Raw genomic sequence first — 23,085 nt, forward strand, 5'->3', positions numbered from 1 at the left:
GTGGGAGGCGGGGCCGGGGCCCCCATCGCCATGTTGGCGGCCCGGTGTCACCGTTGTTGAGGGGGGGGACACAGGGGACCGCGCTCTCCTCACGGTGTGTGTGACTGTGCCCATGTGCCCTCCCTCCACCCGGTTGCAGGCGGGGATGGGGTCGACCATACGGCTTGTTCCGGTGTTCCTGACCAGAGTTTGCTGTTTCGGTGAATAAAATAAAATGTTGGCCGTCACCCTGTGAAAAATCCCTCTTTTTTTGGGTGAATTCTGCCGACATCGCACCTCTGGCTGAACCCTGTTAGAAGCCCGGTGATGGCAGCGTGTCGGTGGGGCTGACACTTTGTCCGCTTCTGGGTTTGCAGAGGGGCGTTCTCGGTGGTGAGGCGGTGTATGAAGATCACCACAGGACAGGAGTATGCTGCCAAAATCATCAACACCAAAAAGCTTTCAGCTAGGGGTGGGTATATTTTAACCTGGTGTTCACGATCCCTCCTCCCAGTTTTTCGCATCCTTGTGGTAAGCGTTAAAAAAATAAAAAAATAATAAAAATAGGTAAATGATTTAATACACTTCTTAATACATCTCTTTTATTATTATTTTCTTCATTTTGGCTTTTTTTTTTTTTATTATTGTCTCCTTAGTGGTTAGTTTGGGTTTTTTCCCTGTGTTAAATGTTTCATGAACTGGCTGCATGGAGGTGTGAGGTTGCTGTAAAGCATTTCAAGAATAGATGTACAAATACTCAAATAACATAATGCAACCTCTTAATTTTTCTGAATTGCATTTTACAAGCCTGTTTTTTGGGGGGGAAGGCTGGGAAACAATGTTTCCATAATACCTTCTATTTCAAATACCATAGCTTTAGTGAATTCTCTTGTTCCCAGTGCATTTAAGCATGAACATCAAGGCATGAGAAAAAGTGTACTTCTACCTCATACTAAACTTTGTTATGAGAAGAAAATTATCGTTTTATGAACTGTTTGCGAAGTAAGTCATTCTGATTGAGTGATGAATGTTTTGCTGTTATAACCCAATTGTAATACCTGCTGTACAGCTTCTTTGTACTTTCTGTGTGATGTGTCTATTTCCCGGATGTTTTCAGTATCAGTGTATATGTCTTTAGGATACATTTAAGGTAAATATACACATGCTGTGAGTTACTGTTGTCAAACCTAAGCTTTAATGGTGATCTGTCAATTGCTTGTCAGTTGCTTGTCAATTGCAAGTCAGAGTGCTGGTGCTAGGATCTTGGGGATTACAGATCATTCTCCCATAACGTTATCTGTGTGTTTTGATACAAATTTGTGATATGGTAAAGAGCATGAAAGTGAATAAGCAAACAATGTGAGAGTGTAAACCTGTTTATCGTCTGCTTTGCTTTTGACGCAAAGGAATCACTGCAGGTAGACAGCAGTTTGAATTAATTAAATACATTTAAATATAAAATATTACATTATGGCACGTACTAGTAACATGCTGCTCTTGGATAAAGGTCTTTCAGCATTGTGTCAGTACTCTTATTTTCAGCTCGTGAAAGTTGTGTGAAAATTTACTTTTTTACCTTTGCTTTTAGTCTCTATGCTTTCACTGCAAGATTTGTTTTCTTTTTTTTTTTTCAGAAGGTACCTAAATTTAAAATGCTCCTTTGTAGAGTTATGGATTTAAAGGGAGTGAGGTTAAGAAAATGGTAATATTTGACATAAAATATTTTCTTAAAAAAGATCTTCCTTTTTTCTGTTGTTAGTACAATAATGTGATCTGTTGAATCTTGATGCTTAAAATGGCCACATTCGGGGTGATTACATGGATCTTGCATACCTTTCAATGTGAGAAGCTGTAGCAAGATCAGCACCAGGTTACTTAGGTGCAGTGGGTTTTATGTATGATGGGATAGATCTTGAAATGGTAGGCTAAATTAATAAAGACTTTGTATTCGTTAGCAACCATCATTTGGAATGTACTCTATTTCGGACTTTAATTTTTTTATATTTCTTCGAGTGTTCATGCAGGACTAAGTTGGTCCTTGGTGTACTCCATTAATGAGCGGAAGCATATTTGGATATTTGGGAGACTTTGGCTCCTACAATGGAATGAGGCAAAACTCACAGAGATTTTTCCACAGATTTAGCACATAAGCCCATAGAGGAAGGGGTTACACTTCAAAGCTGGCCCATGAAATATCCTTTCTTATCAGAACACGTGTGATGCCATGCCCATGAATGCAGGGAATGCATTTCCATCTCTGTTTTCAGAGATCCTGGAAATACTTGAAGTTTTTTATTTGCTTGGTTGGTTTTTGTGGTGGTCGTTTTGGTTTTTAGCTTTTTGAAATTTACTGAACAGGAAAAGAAATCTTCAGGTTCTTATTAGGCAATTCTTTAATTGAAGAAAGTCACACTTTAATTGCACTTGTGGTACGAAAACTAAACATTAAAAAGCCTCTAAGTGTGATACTTTCTCCTGGCTGATAACAGGTATACAGCTTATAACTAAGATACTGTTTTTCAAACCTAAATTATTAGTTTCATTCTGCTCACAGCTGACCTGCTTTATGATGAGATAGTAGTTTGCATTTGTGTTTTGTACTTCTTACTTGAAATACCAATTACAATGTAAATCTAAAGGACTATCTACTGGTTAGCTTCATCTGTGAGCAGAGTTCAGGGTTCTTGGCTTGGAGACGCATGTCCCATGGCTCTCTGGAAGTCTCCTTCACCTGAGCCATAACCATCCTTGGGGGTTTATCCAAATCCTTACTTTAGTAGTCCTTCTAAATTGAGGAACTGATCTGGTCACAGACTTACGTTGATGAAGGTGTGGTTTTTTTTATCTGTTTCCTTGTCTAGTTACAGGGAAATTTCAGAGTAAATGTATCTGTGCAGAGGCATGGTCTTTGGTTTTAGTTTGAAAGGGAACAGACCCTCTTCTAGCAGAAGTAACCACCTTGCGTTTAGGTTGATGATCAGGTTTTTTTAAACCTGCTGTGTTTGCAGTCAAAAATGTAATAAAAACAGTTAAAATTATGACTCTAAATATTTGAATTCATGTGGCAATTCCATGTATCTCTGATTTTAGTAATAGAAATAATAAATATTTGCAATTTCAAACTCTTTATTTTGGTGTTGCAAAACCGCTTTTGCTTATTAGAAAAATATTTTCTCTTCTTAAAGTATTCTTAAGCTGCTCTTAAAAGTTATGAGCTTTGACTTTGCATTTACTAAGTCAGCTTAAGTATTAAATTGCTGTTAGAGTATCAACAGCTAGTTTTGTATCAATAAAGTATGTTCTAGACGAGCTTGCCCAATTTGATTATGCTGTTGATTTTTAAAAAGGGGGAAAATCGGTGTGTAACATACCTCTCTAAAATTAAGTGCAACAGTGCACAAGCACACAGAAAACAAAGAATGAAGTGACAAATATATATTTGCTGGTTCTGGATTCAGTATTGTTTCATCTGATGAAGTAGTTGGGATTTTCTTATTACTCAGTCTCTAAAGTGTGCTAGTTTGGGGCTTCTCTGTGTTTTTCTTGTGTTGAAAGCAATGTAGATAAAAGTGAACTTCTGTGAGGTGACTTTCCTACGTCTGTTCCAAATACCAAATAATTAAGAAATCATCTTTTTCTTTTTGTCATTATCTTTACATCTTTTATCTTCCCTTTTGAGAGCCTTGTGGCTTTGATCCAAATTGATTTCATATAAACAGATACCATTTTCCTAACAGGTTTGGGCCTTGTTTTCTGTCTTTAAAAAAAGAAAAAGATTTAGGCAAGCTTTTGCTTCTCTGATCAATTTCTAATATTTTTTCATTGGATGTAATTTTTGCCAGTAACTCATAGTGACTTTGTCTCTATAGTGGCCAAAAGCAGGGTGCCTTTGATGGCATCTGTGAGAGGAGGATGATGTTCCAAGTCCATTTTCTTTTCTAGAGTGCTTTTGTAAATACTGCCTAGGCACACCTCTCCCAGCCATTAGATTGCTGCAGCAGAAATACAGGCCATGTTGTTTATGAGCGTACATGTTATTAAGAGTAATGTAAGAATCAGCTGGAGGTTATTGCTTCTTTGTGAAAAAGCTCTCGTGAGCTTTCAGGGATCAGCCGTTCCATTAGCTTCAGTGAGCTTTTGAGTTCTAAGCCTTGGAGGCTGCTCTGGTTATTTATCTTCCTTCTTAGCAGGAAGCTTCCCAGATCTTTTTCAGCATCTTCCTGTTGCTCAAAGAAGAGAATATTTCCTATGAACTTCTGACTTGCGTAGCCAGAGGTGACTGGACTGATTGCACTTCTCTTGTAACAAGCTCTGATGGGTGAGGAGGCTGAAAACCCCACCCTTTTGGAACAATATTTTAGCGGCAGTATTGAGTAACCTTACCGTGTGAAGAGTATTTCTGTGTCTAAAGCTGTGCAATTAGAGCACCTCATGATCCCTGAAGTGGTTTAAAATACATTAGGGAGATGAATAAAATGTGAAGCACATAGGGTAGTTTGTAAGGTGTAAGGTAGTGTCACTTTTCATGACGCAGAGTTTTTTGTTGTGTCACTAGACCAGCATTTCTTTAGTCAGGTAGCCTGTGTAAGGTAGTGCCGGATGTTTTACAGGAAGGCAAGCTCTAATAAGGCTTCCTGTGCTCCATGGGAGGAGAACATAATTCTTCCTAATCTATCTGAAGATCTTAATCTCTGAAACACACATTTACCTGTGCAAATTTATTACAGCACATGTTTTTTTTAATGCTAATTTCTGTTATTGTGTACACATTATATCATTCCCACACATAGAATACTCTCCTTAAGGGCATTTGTTTGCCAGTGAGGCAGATTTTGTCTTTGGAAGGACAAGAATTAAACTTGAGACTGTTTTCTTCCAATATCTTGCTCTAGTCTGTTTCCCAGGTTATTCACCTTCCAAGAAGCAGTATGTTTGCCTTCCTTTGCATATTTCTTTGCAAATATTTGTTTCAATTGCAAATTTCTGTAATTTAGCAGGCTACTGGTTCGATCTGTTAAAATTGAGTCCATTCAGAAAGCTCCGAGTAGTACAGAGCACTCATAAGAGTGTTACTTAAAATATAAGTAAAAATCAGATTTTTGGTTAGGTGTTCGGTTTTGAAGGTTTGGAGCTTTAGTTGTGTTTTGTTGAAAATCTGAAGAGCTTTCAAATACCAGTGAGAATGAGGACTTTGAAACTCATTGTGGTGAGTGTTGATTAGTAATAATTTATTCTAACAGATTAAACTAGATTTGAAATTAATTTTCCTGCCAGTTCATAGTTAAATTATCTGTAGCAAATATGATATGATTTTGATAGTGTCACTTCTGTTTTCTTTTGCAAAGGATTTTTTCTCTCCCCGTTGCCACTCTTGTTGCTCTTACAAAAGAAGATTCTCTTTATAGCTTACACATGGATGGGCCTTAAATTACATCATAATTTGAAGATATATGTATTTCTGTTGTTATCATTAAAGTTTGTTGTGGGTGTTCTTACTGGGAAGTATGTACTAGAAAAAGTTAAAATTGTAGTGTGTAGTTTGACATATTTCCACATTAAGGATGAAGGAGAAGGAATTCTGGTATGCTCTGCTGCTGTTGTCATGTGTTTCAGAGAGCGTAGCTTCATAGTTCGAAGTGATACTCTAAAAACAGTGCTTACAAGTTACCCTGAAAGTTGAAGCTTGTTGATTGCAATGGGCACATAACCCAAATCCGGGATGTAAAATACCACAGAGGGGGCATGGAGAATTAAAAAGGTGTTTGCATCGTCTGACATCTCAGTTTGACCAAGCTCAAGGCAGGGGAAGTACGTAAAAGACATTCTTCTCTCTGAACTCCAAGATTATTAAGCATGCCTAAAATTATAAATTAGTTGAATGCATCTGACCCTCTTGGGATCTTCCGATTTTCTCTCACTGTTTCACTACTGCTTTGACCTGGACCCCCTCTCTGCTTCCAGATCTCTTCCACTGAAATGTTAACTACACAGGGATTCTCGGGGAGGTATTTGGCTACTCCTTTCATGTCATTTTCTGTCAGAAGTTGCAAATTCTGGCACCAATGTGTGCTTCTAATCTGTGTGTTCAGTTACTGCAAACTGAAGACTTAACTGCACATCTGAACAGTTCCACTTTTGGAATTGTTTCTGTTGGGAGAGAAGGGAGAACCAGACACAGGGGAAATAGGAAATGAATACCTTTACTTGGCTTCCACATCTGCATTCTGCTACTGAAATGTCAATGCATTCTTTTCCTCCTGCTCTGAGAGACCTTGTGTCCCCAGGTAATGCTTTACTGCTTGTGTCCAAATCATACTTCCAAGCGAAAGCTTTTTTGGTCAAATATGAAAACAAGGAAATAAGCACAATGGTAAACACTTAAACTTTATTGTAGCTTTGTTCTGTCTGCCTGATTGTAATACTGTGCTTAGAAAACATTGCTTTATGTATTCAAATGACTCACATCTGTCTTCATTAACAAGGTAGAAATACACTTATTCCTGGAAGAACTGAGACTGCATTTCCAAGGGTCTGTTCTGCACCTAATTTCAAAACCTGTCTTAGCCTTAGAATCTAACTAAAATAAAAATGGTATTGTAATGTGAAAGTCCCACCATATGTGAATATATATGTGTCAAAGTACTAAAAATTATTTATCCACTTTCTCTGCTTATGACGAGTGGTATGTGAAGTCATCTCTATTGCTTTCGTTTACACTGTTATGATTCCAAGGTTTGGGTTTGAGGATTTGTTTTTGTTAAGGTGGGGTTTTTTGATGGTGATAGTTTTGACTATTGCTTGGGGGATAGGAGAAGGCTGTATTTTTTTATATATTTTTTAAATTTAGTTGGGAAGTATCTAATCTGAGATACTGAAATAAAAGTTAGCTAAATATTTTGGTTTTCAAATGTAAATACTGTCCAATTAGTGCTTTTCATGTATCTGTCCTTCATTTGACCTCCTGAGAAATGGAGGCCGGGGTGCTTCGTATGTCAGGGTCCAGCTTCCTCCTTCGTATACATTTATTGCACTTTTTGTCAAAGGCTTTTTAAGGATATTGTGGGGATTTTTAAAAGACAATGAGAGAACTGTAACTTCCTCTGTTCGCTGAAAAAGGTTAATAGAGAACAAACCTCTAACCTAAAGATGGTAGTTCCTTTTTAATTCCTTATTAAAAATAATTATGCCTTGAATTTGAAGGAACATCTGCTATGTTTTGGAGAGGCACAGAAATCCAATCTGTCTGTTTTTTCCTTGTGTGTGTTGAGCTCTGTGTATATCTTTGTGTGCTTGTTTGTACAAACTCCTCCTCTGTTTAATCCTAGTATTATGAGAAATGTCTTGTGTGTGGTATCAGAGGGAGTGGAGAATTTGTGTGACGTGGTTTTAGTGTTTTCTTCCAGGGGGGCCAGTTGTGCTGTTATCCAATGTCATTTTCTGGATTGTTGTCAGCTTGTTCTGAAATGTATTGAGTTTCAGCTGTTTGAATTACAAAACGTGTTTTAAAGCTTTGCAGCCCTGTTAATGCCTATTGCATCTGATTGGAAGCTGCTGGATATATTTTGCTGAACTGAAAGGTTACTTAATTTCTCTTGAATCTGTTGCTTCTATAGTTGCCACTGGTTAGAAGCTCTAGCTATAGCCAAGAGTAGCATACTCAAAAGCTGGGAAAGGGGAACTTCATGAAAATTTGTAAATGTATCTTATCCCTTATTAAGCTTTTGTGCTAATGCAGGGCCTCTTTAGTGGAAATTGAGGAGCATAAATTGTGCTACAGCATATATTTATTTTTTGTAATTAGGTTTTGAAGCCTAGAGAATGATAGTTAATATGTTGAGCAAGCTATTACAGATAAGTCTATGAACTGTTGGTTTAGGTTGGCTGTATTTGGTGGAAAGGGACTTTGCCTACCTGGTGATTTGAGGCAGCTTCTATTACATGAATTCCTGACCTTTCATAAGTAGCAAGTATTTCATGGGAAGCTTGGAGAGTAAAAGGTGCAGGCTTAGTTTAAAAAACACCCTCAAAACTCTCAAAAGTAAGTAGGTTTTATTTAATAATGAAAATTTGATGCTGTGGATATTTGCTGATATTTCCTCTTGTGATGGGAGGCTTTTTTTTTTTTTTCATTTTTACTATTAACCCAGAATTTATACACAAGTTAACATCCTGGTGATGCTTTCCAAGAGCACTGTCTGACATCTATAAAACTAGAATTAATTTATGTTTTGGCAGTCACTTTCACCTTGAATGTAGAGCATGCTTAGTGAAAAAGTTCACGACTGGTCACATGATTTCTTTTGCTCGGTTACAGCCAAATCAGTCAATTGGGTTGTCAGTTGGACAGCCTCTCCCCCCATCCTAAATGTGCTGTGTATTTCTGCATCAGTTTTTACTCTGCCAACACGCAGTTGGCAGTGCTGTGGAAAGCACGGCGGCGGTTACATTCCCCTGGATGTAGAACTTAGCCTCTGACTGAAGAGGGGTTTAGCTAATTATGTGCAGATTTAAAAACTTTAGAAATTGAATGTTCACTGGATTGTGTATGTGCATGAATTTTGACAGATATAAGGTATATTGAAAACGATATCAAACCCTGACGTTCAAGTTTGTTCATGGTGGTTGTGTGTAGAGTCTGCAGGCAGTATACAGCCCTTTGGAGCAACTCGTCCAACCCTCTGGCCTCCAGCTGGCAGCTCCCCTTACCTGTGAAACTGTTAATTGATTTGTACAGCATTATGGGCAATGCACTGGATCACACAGCAGAAAGCAATCTTCCCCACGTTCTCCTTTCCCTGCGCTACAACAAACAGTGTACCTTGATCGCAGGGAAGATTAACAAACCTCCGTGCAAGTGGAAAGGACAACACACCTCTGCTGTTAATCGCAAGATTAACAAACCTCCATGCAAGTGGAAAGGACAACACACCTCTGCTGTAAAGTTTCGTCATCTTGGCACGTGAGAGCAAGAGGAAAATAAACTTCGAGTGTTGAAGCTCGTATTTGTGGCAAGCAATCTACTGCATGTGTTTTCAGAACTTTGTTCCTGATTTAATTAAAGTCAGGAACTGCTTACTTGTAAATTTTCCGCACTGTGAATGCAAGTGTTGCAGCAGCAGTCACGTTGCATATTCATGTTGCTGCATGAACAGATGGGGTTCCTACATAATATCCATATTTGACAATCTGATGGGATTTGCCAAGCCTAAGCTTTCATTTAAATTTTAACCTCTTGGAGAGATAGGTTTGTGATTTAATCAGTCAAGGGAGGCCTTGAAGTTATTTGTATGGCATAGCAGATTTCAAGCTAGTACTTAGGTATGATTTTGGTTTGGGAGACTTCTTGTAGGAGTGCTCTTAATAGGCTATTGCTTATTAGAATAAATACCAAATTAAGAGATTTCTCTTGAAGCCTTACTCATTTGGCTGGTTTTATTCATATCCTTCAGTAAGTAAAGATGTATTGTATATTCAGTTAAAACGTTGTACAACATGAACAGATTTCGGTTGCTGCAGTACTTGCAAGGAGGATTTTGTACTGTAGGGCAAATTACCTTCGATTTCCCTTGGGGCAGCTCCAGGTGCCTCCTGAACTTTGGTTATTAAAACACACTTTAATACTTGTTTTCCACCTTTTTTATAGAAAATGTCAGAAATGTTAAGTGTTTCCAAGATACAAGTAAATTTCAGTACAGAAAGCAACCTTCAAAACCCACATTTTTTTGGTGATTTATGAAATGGTATAGCTATGAAAATCTAAAGCTTATCTTGGTGCTTTTAATACAGTGTATACTGCTTTTAAAATTAATAAAATTAAAATCAGATATAAGATAGATTGCTTAGTATTTGCTTTCTTTATGTAGCTTGGACAGCTATGAAATTGCGGTTAGGATTGCATTGTTATATGCTCATGGGACTGAATGCCTTGCTGATCATGGCATAAATAAAAACACTTTTTTCGGGGCTTGTTAGTATCACCACCTGAAAGGGTAGGGAGGGAGAAGGGGAGGGAAGGGTTTCCATCAAATTTCTGCATCTTTCCATGGTGCTTTTGCTGATATTCATAATTTATACTTAATAAATTTTAGCATGTTAAAAAGAATTCTAGTTGCTCACTCTTTGAATTAAAGCCTCCCACTAGTCTTTTAATACTGAAGAAGTGTCTGATTTATAAGATGTGTGCTGGTACTGGATGGAAGAGCTTCCAAAACCTAGTGTCTTTTATGCCTATAGCAGTTTATGATCTTTCATAGCTGTTGGATTTTGAGGGGAAAGGAAGTAAAAAAAAAAAAAAAAAAAAGCTGCTGGTGTAGCTCTGTGTGTGTGTGCACATGTACATGTTAGATGCAGAAGAAGATTCTGTCGAGCTTGTGCGTACCCAGACAGCTTGTTTGCCATAGGAAAATGTTTCATGCTAAAAGACCTATTAACTAAAGTAATTTTACTTGTAATGAGGGCAAGAATTGGTGTCTTTAGATTTTTATTTGTGGTTAACATGATTTATCTATCTAAATTAAGTAATAAATTGCTTTCAATGCCATGTTAATCAAAACATGTTTACTAATGAGATTAATTTTCCCAGAGTAGAAGTTGCTTATGTGTGGTCCATTCCTCCTGCTAGGAGATGTGTGTTAATATTAGAGATGTTTAGGGGACCAGATAGATGGCTCAGATAGCCTTGCATACTAATGGTGGTAAGCTCAGCATATCTCAGAGATGGTTTTAGGAAACCTGAAGGGGACAAGGACTTAAAAATTAGATGTATTTCAAATCTGTAATAGGTAGATATTCTTTAGTCTCAAAATCATGAGGTTTAATGCTCTGTCAAAGTTTTTTGAATTCGTTTTATTTTGGTTACAGAAGACTCTTGAAGCCATATGAATCTCACAAAGTTGTTACGTCTCAACAAAGTTCATACTCAAAGTACAAAATATTTGAGGAAAACATTCCCTTTGTCCTTTAAATAGGATTGGTTCCCTGCCATCCCCTTTAAATAGGATTGATTTCCCTGTCCCCAGCTATCTTCTTGCTTAAATAGCTTTGAATGGTAGGAATTGGTCACTTACCAATAGTCAAAATGAAAGTCACATTTAGGGTAAGATTGTTTTTCAGTGGTCTGTTCTTAGTTTTTCTGTTTCCTGTAAGAGGTTCAGCTTAGCTAAAACTGATACCTTCCACTTTCAAATCATATTTATCCACTGTCAGAATTATACAGGATAAGAGAACATTTGGGAATCTATCACCAGGGCTTGGACTTCGGTGAAAAAAGGGAAAATAAGTGCATCCAAGGTGAAGTTGAGTACTTCAACAAGAGTAAACAGTCCCATTCAGTAGTCCAGCTCTACCTTAAAATTAACTGGGGAGGTGAGAGGCTTAGTTCTTTTTGCATTACTGAAGAGAACTTAGTAATGCACTCTCTTACTTTGAAGATTTTTCTGATTTATGCCCCAAATTTATTCATAGACAGTGTTTGTTGTTTGTGCCTAGGTTGTCCTTCAGAGACGTCTTCATCTTTCATCAGTAGATTTACCAAGGACGATCTTGTTTCCATTTTTAACAGCCATCTTTTTTCAGCTTTCTCCTTTATAAAAGACTTGCCATTATTATGGCCACTCTTCCTTACATATGTGTATACAAATTAGCTTAGAGCATGCATGTGTGTATATACAAATATATATGTGGATGTTTGGAATGGGGGATTGGAATTGACCAGAAAAAAAAAAAATCAGTTGATGTCTCATGAGTGGCTTGAATAGTCACCTGTGTCTGCATGGAGCAGTCTTGTCTGGTATATTCCAGTGTTTATGTACAGTTTAATTTTACTGTGTCTGAGACTGATACTGAAGGAACTTCTTTAGTGATTTTGCTTCATCACTATGTATCCTGTCACCCCTCTTACCAGTTTCCTACTAATTTCAAAGCTAGTTTGGTAATATACATTTTTACTAATCGCCAAATATCTTGTTTTCTTCGTTACTCCATCTTAAACAATGGAGCCTTGCAGGAGGCATTGATTCCTCCCTGGAAAAATTCCTCAGAGTAATGTTTTAGAGAACTTACTGTGCTCAGCCAGTAACTGATATACATAGATGTAAGTACATGCTTTTTTCTTTTTTTTTTTTTTTTTTTTTTAATTTATAGTTTCTCAAGATCATGTCTATTAGAGACCCAAGTCAAAACCCAGTTCTTTCCATCAAAAGGCGTGCTGTCAAGTTTCTGACATGGTAGCTTTCTACAGCCTGCCATTACTCTCACCTCTGTGCAAGGTCGAGTGGGAACTGCTGTGAAAATAGCTCCATGAAATGAAGCTAAATTAAGAATAGTTTCTGTGGAGTGTTGACTTTTGTTTCTGCAACCACAGATGCTCATTTATTCAAGAAAATGGCTAAAGACAATGAAAACTGTGCAAACGTACTTAAGGCAGCTTAGCTCAATGTTTGAAATACAAATGAAAGGTAAGAAACAAGGCTATGATAATTCAGAATTAGCACTGGCTCCTTTAGTAAATAATAAAATTCTACAATCATGCCAAGTTTAATGTTATCAGACTTCAGCAGCAAAAGGCAACTGAAACAGATGCATATTCTTTAAATCTTTTAAATATTCAGCAGACCATGCAAATTCTATATTGAAGATAGGATTATGGGCATGTGATCGGAGCTATGTACCATTCCTCTCAAAAATATCAGTAACGCATCAAAGCTCAGATATCTGAAGTTGACCCACCTAAATCTGTATTTCATAGCACAGTTAATAAATAGTCTCAGCTTTGGAAAAAAAAATTCTCTTTAATTATATTACATAAATGCATTTTTAGCATGAGAAGGACAGGTCTAACACCTATGTGAATTACCCACTGGCTCCAAAATAAGAATTAAAAAACCTAACAATTCTCATATTACGCAGAGATTGTCAGTTCCTTTTTGGAATTTTAGTACTGATTTTATGAAGAAGGTTTTTCTGATATGATATGTAGCTATATGAAATTCTCCATGTGAATTTGGGGTATTTGCAGACTAAGTCCACTTCTGGCTTTGCCTGCTGGGATGCATGGAATACAGGCATTCGCATTTGATGTTTTATGTCTTTGAAGGATCCCCCTCTCAATGTTCTTAACATAGTAAATATTTCTTTGCCAAGAAAAGAGCATGTGAAGGAAATCATCAAAGTAACTGTGCACACAGGCTTGGTCCCAGAACCTTAGTAGATGATGTTGAAGCTCATGTGCTTTGTTTTGCACCTGTGGCAGACTTAACTGCCTGCAGTCAGGAAATTCCACTGGTGGGCAATCATTTTCTTCAGCTGCTGTAACCTGAGTGTGTTTAGTCTATTACCTGTGTCCTTAGCAACTTCAGGTGAGATAAGTGAAGGACAGGGATAGTTGCAGAGCCTGTGCTGTTCATGTATCCTTCTCATGCACCGTTACTCCACCTAGCTTGTTAAGGTATGAAATAACTCCTGGTTTCATAATTGTTGTTCTCGAGTCCAGTGCTTGAGAAAGTTTATAAATAGGCCTCTGAGTTTGGCATGTGTAGGTTTGGTGGGGTTGTTCTGTTTTTGTTTTGGTGCGTTTTGTGTTTAGATATTTGGGGGATTGAAATTGTTACATCCCATCTCTATGGGATCTCTATGAGATGAGGCCCTTATAACCTCATTATAAGGTCATCTGATTATTTTATGTGCTGTTTCATTCTTGTACCTTTTGCTTGAAATGTGTTTGTTTTCTGTGTTACGTGAATAGTCAATGGAACAAAAGTTCTTGTAGTTAAAACATTAGAAAATCCTCTTTTAAAATGCATGCTTATTTGAATTGAATGTTTTGGGTATATTTCAATTTGGGTATACATTTAGACCAAAATAATTTCGTGTACTGCATTTAAGCACATTAAATGTGCACTTAGTACCACTGCAAACTGTACTCTTATACCGGAACTCTTCTTGAAACTACAAATGTGTTTCTGAGCTTAGATTTGTTCTGGTTTTATTTTACACGCTTACTCTGTGAACTCAAATCTGCTCCAATACTACAAATATGTCCTTATCATGCGGTACTGTTTCCTGAAGGTTGCTTTTCTTTCATCGTAACTCTTAGCAGCATGGATTTCTGGTAGGAATGGCTTTAGTTTTAGTTCAACTTTGTAAAAATAGTATGTGGGGTGCCATGGATTCTTCTGCTTACGTCTTGCGAGTATGGATTAACCCCTAGATAGAGATAAGGTTCTAGAGAAAAGGAAGCATTGGCATGGATAGTAGTCATGAAGAGAGAAAACGTCATTATTTTAAAGGGTTAAAAATCTGGAGTGGGGAAAAAAGTTGGATATCTTATCTGGAAAGGGTAATGATCATTTAACCTGTTTTTTCCTGGTAGTTTTTTCCTGTTCAAAAAGTGAAAATATTATTCTGTCATCCCATTATCCTGTCATTCTAGCATAAGAGCTAAAGAAAAATGCATTAAGAAGCCCACTGCTAGTAGAGTATTTGGCAGTAAACTATTAAGATTTATCTTGAATGATTTCACATCAAAAGTTAAAGCAGAATAAGACTTTGCAGTACAGATAACTTTTAATTGCATATTTACAGTGATACCTTCACCTTATTAGTGTGGGAAGATTCTTTGTATTTTCATGAAACAGCTCAATACAATGGTCTGCCAGTACTTCAGTCTGATTCTCATTAAGTAAATTGGTATTCTGTGGTGGATTGTTGAGTGACAAGCGTTGCAAATGCACTTGAAGTTTTCCTTAATGACTAAGCTTTCTTGCCTAATATAAAAATGAAAGTCTGCGCAGGAGTGAGCGATGTTGTCAAACCTGTCATCAGGTTCTCAGAGTTGGTTTGAGTACTTGTAATGTTCTTCCTTTAATTGACTTGGAAGTTTGCAAAGGTTGATTATAAAAGGGGAAAAGTAATTTTTAAAGATGGTGGAAAAATTTAGCTTCATAGTTGGTGCAAAGTATTATTGCCTGCTTATAGCATTTGGTTGAAACACAATTCATCAGCTTGGGGTTTTAATCATTTTTTGGGGTAGGACTAAATAATTTATTGAAGAATCTAGAGTCTTGGAGAGTGTTTGGAGGTTGAACTAAAAAATAAATAAATAAAAATCCTCTATTGATTTGTTCAGCGTCAGCCTGTGGTCATTACCGGAGTGCCACTGGTTTTCTTACTGCTAACAAAAAGATTAAAAAACCCACCCCACTAATAAGGAAGTCTAAAACATAAACTTGTAGTCTTTTGACAAACAGCAAATAGCAATCACTGTAGTAGTTTGGTAACAACAAGTTGAAAATTTGAAAAATTTCAGAAACTACTTTTCTTGTTGCTGAGGTGGTAATTAGAAAGTTGAAGCATGCAACAACTTAGTAATGTCTTTTAATGTTCTAATAATCATCTGTGGCAAAAACCTGTAAAGCTTTGGAAGCATAGCAAGGTGGGGCTCTGAGAAGAATCCATGATGAGCTCTGCTTTATCTGATCTTTGTGTTCCAAGCTTGGGCATAATCCCGTGTGTCTGTCAGAGCCACAGGGCAGGGCAGTGGAATTGGTGCCTGTGATAACAGCTTTTTGCTGTTTCTCACCAATGTCATGGCCAAGATTTAGTGCTGCATTTCTGGTGTATGGTTGCGGTGGGCAGTGTTTGGTGGAATCACAGTGATAGATGATTCCTCCTCTGAACTGGATTTTTCTGATTCGTTGTCTCAGCAGAATTAACTTTAAAGAATAACTTGTGAAACTGTTGGATGTATACAATTGCACAGTGCCAAGGACAGATGGGGAGGCAATGCTATTAAAATGGCAGATGGCTCTCTTGTACCCTCTGCCAAAGAAATTACAAGAAAGGACCAAGTATTTCCTTTAACTTTTTATTTCTGATGTCTCTTTTAGGAAATACTGTATTATATTTTTCACTCTCATGTACTTCTCCAATGATTCCCCTTGAACATCAGGAACTAAATCAGGAACCAGATAATTGCCTTTGGGAAGACTATAAAAATAAACGGTATAGAGGGCTGATTTCAGAACTGTATTTTGTCTTTTAAAAAAATGAGCAAATGATTGAAATGATGTTAGTTATTCTGTTTCTATATTTCTATATTCAGGTTGTAATACTGCATCCTGTGTCAAACCAAGCATAGGATTCTGAGGGTCATCCCCTCACTAGCTTCAGCTGAATCCAAGGAGATTGATAATTGGTCAGGATGTGGGTGAAATCTGTACTGTAATCCTGACTGTAGAACTGCTGTTTCCATTCCTTTCTAAAAACATACCTGTAACTTTAACAATTACTTTTACATTTCTCAGATTTGGAATGGTGTTACACAGCAAGTGGCCACTGGAAGTAATCTGTCAGTGTTTTATCCCCCTTAACACCGGAGCCGATAGGAAAATTGCAGGGTATGTCACAAACATTTTATGTATGTATAGCATTGCTGCCACTCATCCAGGCAATGCTGAGCCAACTAAAGATATCTGTAACTGTTGTGATTACTGGAGCGTATTCACTGTTTCTAGTAAATGCACTATGGAAAGAATTTTCAGATAATGTGTTTAAAACTCCCTTTACACCCAGTGCTAAGTACTGTTTGTCTTGCTGCTCCTTCTCGGCTGAATACAGGAGGTAATTGTCCCAAGTGACTCTTTTTCACTAAAATCAGGACTATATCCAGTCAGTCATTCTTAAGCCACAGAAATATCGTACACTTTCAGTTACTTCAACTACACAAGACTTTAGATTCTTGAAATATTTGCTACTGGGCTATTTGATTCATGATTTGCATAAAGCTTTCCAATGAGGAATTTTAATTTTAAAGTAAAGAACCAGAGCTAATACTTCCCCACATCTAGAATACTAGTAATATCAAAATCTTCTGTGTTATATGGGATACTCAGTAGCAACTTGGAAAGAAGGCTTACATCAAGAAAGAGATATATGCTGTCATTCTTCGGAAGACTTCGGCGATGGTGCTTCTAGCATTAGTGAAATTTGATACTACTACATGTTAAAAATCAAATTGTAAGGTGGTGAAACAGTGTGATTTAGGAAACTTTAGATCCTGGTTCAGCATGATAATTAATCTTGTATCTCAAAGCCTGTGAATAATCCATGGGATTAAACATACCTGAAGTCTGCTTGTGTTACCTACTCTGCTAAATCAGAATTTCAAATCCATTTCAAACCCAGAATAGTGATCCTCTTGGTTTGCTCAGTGATTGCATAGTTCTAATAAGAACAAATGTGTATTAGTAGTACAGGTAATTAGTATATGTGATACATTAGGCAGATAATGTCTGTTGGTAGTTTGAGTAATTTGAAATGTGATATTTTATATATGTATATATCTCTATAACACATGGAACAATTACCAGGGTAAATTTAGACTTGATGAATATTATTTATGTTTACTGTGAAAGTCAAAAGGCCAAGAAAGCTAGTGTGCAATTTATTAATGATAGAACTGAGCATCTCTACTATTTTATTTTTATAATGCTGCCGAAAATCTTATTAGAATATGGGCCTTAACTAAAAAGCCATGTGGCAGGTTTGCTTTTGAGAGGAAAGAAGAGAAATGAGATTTCTGTCCCTGGATCTTAACTAAGGTTAGTTGTCCTTTCTGTGTGCTCTTGTGTGAACTTTCTGTGCAAGCTGTAAACTCATGACTGGTTTGATTAAATTGTTTTCCTGTTAAGCTTTTATGTCTCTTCCTCACATCTCCTTTTGTGACATAGAGAGGGGGAAATTCTGTGCAGGTAGCACTGGGAAGCAGACCGAGAGTTTTTTTTTTTTTTAATAGTTGTGTAGTTTTTCACAGAGTAACAAGCAAGATATGGACATTTGGCACCTTGCTGGTACTGTGCCTGCCTGCTGCAGCTTCCACAGCTTCGGGTGTAATCATGTTAAGGGTCTTCTACAGTGGTATGATGAGTAATATTTTCTCTTGCTGCTGATACGGCACAAGCATGACAGTCCCTATAAGCTTCACTTAGAAACACTATTATATAAAATCCATCAAAAATCTGAAAAGGTTGAGGTATAGTACCAGAATGTCTTTTTTTGGATTAGCATCTCTGAGTTTTGACCACACACAGAAAGGAAATGTAGGCTTCTGTTTTAGTCTAAGATGTTTCAAAACCAAGTGATTTAAAAAGTCGATTTATTTTCAGAAATGAATTATTTCTGGTGTCTGTGTAATACTGTGTTAACCTGTGTTACTTCTTGGTCTTCATGCCATATGCCATAATAAAACATTTTTTAAATGGAATAATTTATGCTATTAGTTGACTAAAAATAGCCTAGAGCACTGTTCAACATTTGAAGAGGATGAAACGCTTTGATCAATATTAAAAACAGAAAAACTTGGAGTAATTGATGTTGGAAAATATTAAGTATTTTTTTTAATGGAGGGAAGGGCAATGGTGATGAAAGGTGAAAGACTGTTTTGCTTTTTGTCCTAATTTTGTTAATATTTGGCAAAATATTTAAAATGGCTGATCATGTGACCATAAAACATCTACGGTGTTATTTGAACTGTTATTTCTGACAGAATTTATCTCGAGAGTCGGGCAATAATGTGCAGCTTAACTGCTGCAAAATGCTCATTTGATAAACGAGCTGTTCTTCTGCCTGGGATGATGTATTTCTGTTTGCAGTGAGATTTGTAAGTGACGCAGTTACCGTGAGTGAAGAAGATGTGCAGTGGAGACTAACAAATTGAGCTCCTCTTAATGAAAGTCTGACAGGATGCTTGCCATGGTTCCTAGTCTTCAGATCTACTGCTACAGAGGTGCCACATGTTATCCACGAAATACATGTCTTGTAATGCTTGTTCACCTTTCTCAATGTCTTTGCGTGTTCCTGAAAGGGATTATCTCTGTCTGATAAGCTCCTTAGTTGCTCTGCACAGGCCTTTTCCTTCACAACTATTCCCTCAAGATATTTATAGGTACCGCATTAACAACATATGCCTTCTTAGAGGGCTGAAATGGATATTTATATTGGCCTTTACGAGCTCATTTGGTTGGTAAGGAAACTGAACTATTGGGTGACTCTATTTTGCAAGATGTTTGTATATAGTCCTATGGTATATTTGTTTCTTGTAAGCAATAGCCCTGTTAGGGTTGGGTTTTTTTCACCCCTCCTCCTACATTTCTACATTCTGTGTGAGACAGAGGCTTGTGAAAATAAAATGCAGTAGGAGAAAAGAGCAAACGGAGGGGGCGAGGATGGCACAAGAGCGTGGGCTTTTTACTGATGATGTTGGAAAGCTGTGAAAGCGTATTAGCTGCTTCATGTTCCTTACGATGCTTTGCCATGACACTATGGAATCAACCTTCAAGGGACAGAAAATGTCCTTGCGCTGCACAGAATTACCACAAGAACACATTCATTCTAGGAGGCAGATTGTAACGTGGAAAGGATGTTTTCCTGCTGTAGTTACCTAGTATATGTTTATATATACCATCTCATCGCAAGATACTCTTTGAAAACATGAGTGTTTGCCTTTTGGATGGACAGTAAAAAGCACAAAAAAAAAAGAACAAGTCTCTGAAAAGGCTACTTAACTGAAAAGTGGAAATTATCACTTCAGTTTTCATTGAGAAGTCTTTCTCATGTAGCTTAAGGTCATTTTCACATTAAATATTCAGACTACCATTCCTTCCATACTTAAGTGTGCCTGTAAGCTATCATTAGTTACTGCATAGATGTACAAATCATTTGAGGAAGTTATTTGGCTATTATTTTGGTGCATAAACTGTTCTTAAAAGAAATTGCTAAGCTATTAATATTAGGCTATTTTTAAGAAGTCTATCCTAGCTGCTCTTACCCTTCTGGCAAAACTCGGAAATAAATCTTGTCTTTTTGTCAAAAGCCGTTAAACTTTTTTTAAAAGCAGTAATGTAAGTAACTAATACTAATATAGTAAATAATTTCATGAGTTTTTAGACGTTCCCATATGCTTCCTCTTTATGAAGCTTGTCACTGTTACACAAGCAGACTTGGCCTCAGTTTCCCTTAGGATGACAGAATATCACTGGGTAATAGAATAATTTCAAAGAATGGCTAGCAAGTTTGGATAAAATAATTTTGTGCATTGTATACTCGTAAATGAAGCTAGATATCTCTGGATGAGTACTTTGTTAACTTGACAAATTTTGGCACGGCTAAGACAGAAAAGCTTCTTTTGGGGTAATTAGGTGAAGTAGAATCTTTTTCTGGACCAGTCAGGAGATGAAGAGATCTGTAACATTTTAACAATTTCAGAAATGCAATGAAAAACGCTGAGCGAGCTCTTCTGATTCGGAAGAGGAAGGGGAGGGTTCCCCTTTGTTGAAAGGAGGGGGAGAAACAAAACCAAAAGTGCAACAGAAAAAATAATAGTTCCTCTAGGAGAAAATGGACAATTGAGAAACTTCCTCAAGAAACTTTGGTATCTTTTGCCCAAACTGTGAACCAAAATCTTGCTGAACTGCTCATGGACAAAAGTGAATGGGAAACACTGTAGTTCTCATGTATCGTGGAGGAACTGAATGTACTTCTGAAGAGGAACATTCTTCACTGTCCAGGCAGAATAAGTTCTTGACTCCTTTTAAACTTATAGGAGAAATGGCTGTATTTTTGGATTACTATTCTGGACATTACAGAACAAATTTTACTTAGCCTGAAGGAATTCAATCTTATTTCTGCCTGGTCTGTCCTTCACTCAAAGATTTTATTTTTTTTCCCCCTCTCCTCTCCCTTCCCCTTGGCCAGGTTATGTTTACAGGTTGTAAAGAAGCCCCAGCCAAATTAAACTTATTAAGCAAAACAGAGGAGTAAAACATTCATATTTGTGTTAAAAGGAACGTAGATATTTTTAAATTTTCAGTATAAGTATTGAACTGTGTGATTCTGATATCTAGTGATTGAAAGCTGCCAGTATATTCACTGCAGCTGAATGATTGATTTAGCTTTGTAGGCTTCTTTTTTTAACAGATTCTCTACCAGAGGCCTTTTCCCTTAAGTGGAATAAATCAAATTTATACCTTTACGGTTTTTTAGGCGTTTTTATCCTACTACCACCACACGCATTCAGTACTAGTTAGAGTTCAGTTTGAATGGCAAGATATGATTATTAAAAAACTAAATAAATAGAAAGTCCCTCCAGCTCCCCAAAAGCTTTGTCAAATGCAGGCAAACCCAGATATTACTTTTTAAATTATGAACTATCGTGAGTAATTATTGCTTAGAGGCGGGTTGGTTTTTGTTGGGTTTTCTTTTTCCTCTTCTGGCTATGATCATAATGTAATTTTCAGCAAAGCTACGTTAACAAGTTTTCTAGCCTTAATAAAAATGCTTCTCAACATGTTCACTGTACTGACTGTACTTTACTGATGTGCTAATCTCTAGAGTCATCTGAAGAGCCAAAGTATTTTAACACTGAGTGAATGTGAGATAGACAAGCTTTTCTGATCAAAAGTTAACTCACTCATGGAAGTCTCTTTCTTCGTGGCTCCTGGAATGTTTTTTGAGTAGAAGTCCTCCATGTTTCAACCTGGGTGACATCCCAGTCCTGTTGATACTTGACTTGTCTTCATTGGGTCCAGATTTGAAATACTTGCTTTTGACAGTCTTTTTCCCCTGGTGTTTTTCCTTTGGATCTTGACTGTTGTCTTTCGCTGTTGGGTTTATCTACTGTGCAGTAGTGATCATGGCCAGTCCTTACAGGTTCTTTTGCTGCACAGTGTGTGTGTCTTCTTCAGCTGTTGACTTCCAACTTCCTTTTAACACTTTACATTAGAAACTTTTTGTATATCACTCAATGGAAGATGACAGTAAGACACCCTTCTTTCTCTCTGTTTAGATTCTCTCACTGTGTCTCCCTCTCCCAAACGGAGAGAAGATGACACTTGTCTATTTTAGTGGGATATCAGAACTGGTTTTGAAAGCCTATGGAGTATCACTTCTGAAAATTGGTGTAGCTGACAGAGCATTTGCACCAGGGAATGGTCAGAGGTTTGAGGCCGTTAAGGCCAAAGTGAGACTAGCCCAGTGCTTTGAAAGCCAAATGTAGCTATTTTGTCAACATGCTTTTGAGATGTACTGAAGCCTAAGTTCACCAATAGTTAGGTAGTAGATGGAAAGTTTTAAAATGCACGGATGTGCAATGTTTAATTGCTATCAGGATAGCTTTTTACTTTTATCTGTTAAAATTCAGGTTTTTATTTTGAATTTTTAGAACCATCTAGAAAAGAGATAAAGGAGTAAAATCTCATTGTTATGGATGAATAGACAACTTTGTTCAGTCTGGAATCCCTTATTCTGCATCCTATTAAACTTCTTGAACTGTCTAATTTGAGCTATAAGCAGAAATATTGACATATGACCCCTAACTGCAGATATGTTAAATGGTGATATGAGTGCGCAATTAAAAATGTATCTTTAAATAGAAGTGCTATCTGTATGGTAGCCAGCCCATTAAGCAAACTGTCAGACTGTAGCCTGGAATTCTTGTTGCTGAGGGAAATTGGAAATTAAAGTTGTTGAAGTAGTTTAACAGTGAAGAAAATAAAAGTGGGGATAAGGATGATGGAAAGTGTGCATCTGAAAAAGGTAAGCATGTTTAAATTTTGCGTGTTTATTGAAGTAATTCAGAAGTGAAAGGCTGAACTTAAAATCTTCTGTAAGAGATGGTCGATACTATCTCACAATACTATCTCACATTATTGCACTCCGAACAAATACTGAAGGGTGGGGGAGAACTTCTGTGAATTTTACACCAATTTAACCATGGAGCAGTGAGTTTACATGACTCTATTACACGCTGCACCTGATTTGTAGCTTCAGTATCCTTCTGTACACTGAATTCTCTAGCCTTTCAGGATGTGTCATGGTACTGGGTAACTTAGCTCTGTGATAGAGGTATAGTTGTATTCTGTATAGTGCTGTAGTGGTTCAGAAATGCAGCCTGGAAATCAGAAGGGGTTGGAGGATGTTAGTTTACCTGAAGAGCTGCACAGGATCTGGAGAAATTGGAAATATCCAGCATGAGGCTGTATTTCTTGTGGAATTTTGGAAGCTGTTTTTTCCTGTGAGGTGCAGAAGCTTGAGTTGGTTAATTCTGTGGAGCTT

The 23,085-nt window shown here is 37.2% G+C and overlaps 1 protein-coding gene across 22 annotated transcripts in view; it reads left to right on the forward strand.

The window, feature by feature from the left end:
- Nucleotides 1-301: 301 nt before the first annotated feature.
- CAMK2D (calcium/calmodulin-dependent protein kinase II delta) overlaps nucleotides 302-23,085 on the forward strand; it is a 167,161-nt gene continuing 144,377 nt past the window's right edge. For all 22 annotated transcript variants that reach the window (XM_014949897.1, XM_014949900.1, XM_014949906.1 and 19 more), the window contains exon 1: nucleotides 302-451. In XM_014949897.1, coding sequence (XP_014805383.1) covers nucleotides 385-451 — 67 coding nt within the window. In that variant the 5' untranslated portion in view covers nucleotides 302-384. The remainder of the gene's footprint in view (nucleotides 452-23,085) is intronic.

This window comes from Calidris pugnax, unplaced genomic scaffold (assembly GCF_001431845.1).
Source record: "Calidris pugnax isolate Ruff unplaced genomic scaffold, ASM143184v1 scaffold42, whole genome shotgun sequence".
NCBI classification, from domain to species: Eukaryota; Metazoa; Chordata; class Aves; order Charadriiformes; family Scolopacidae; genus Calidris; species Calidris pugnax.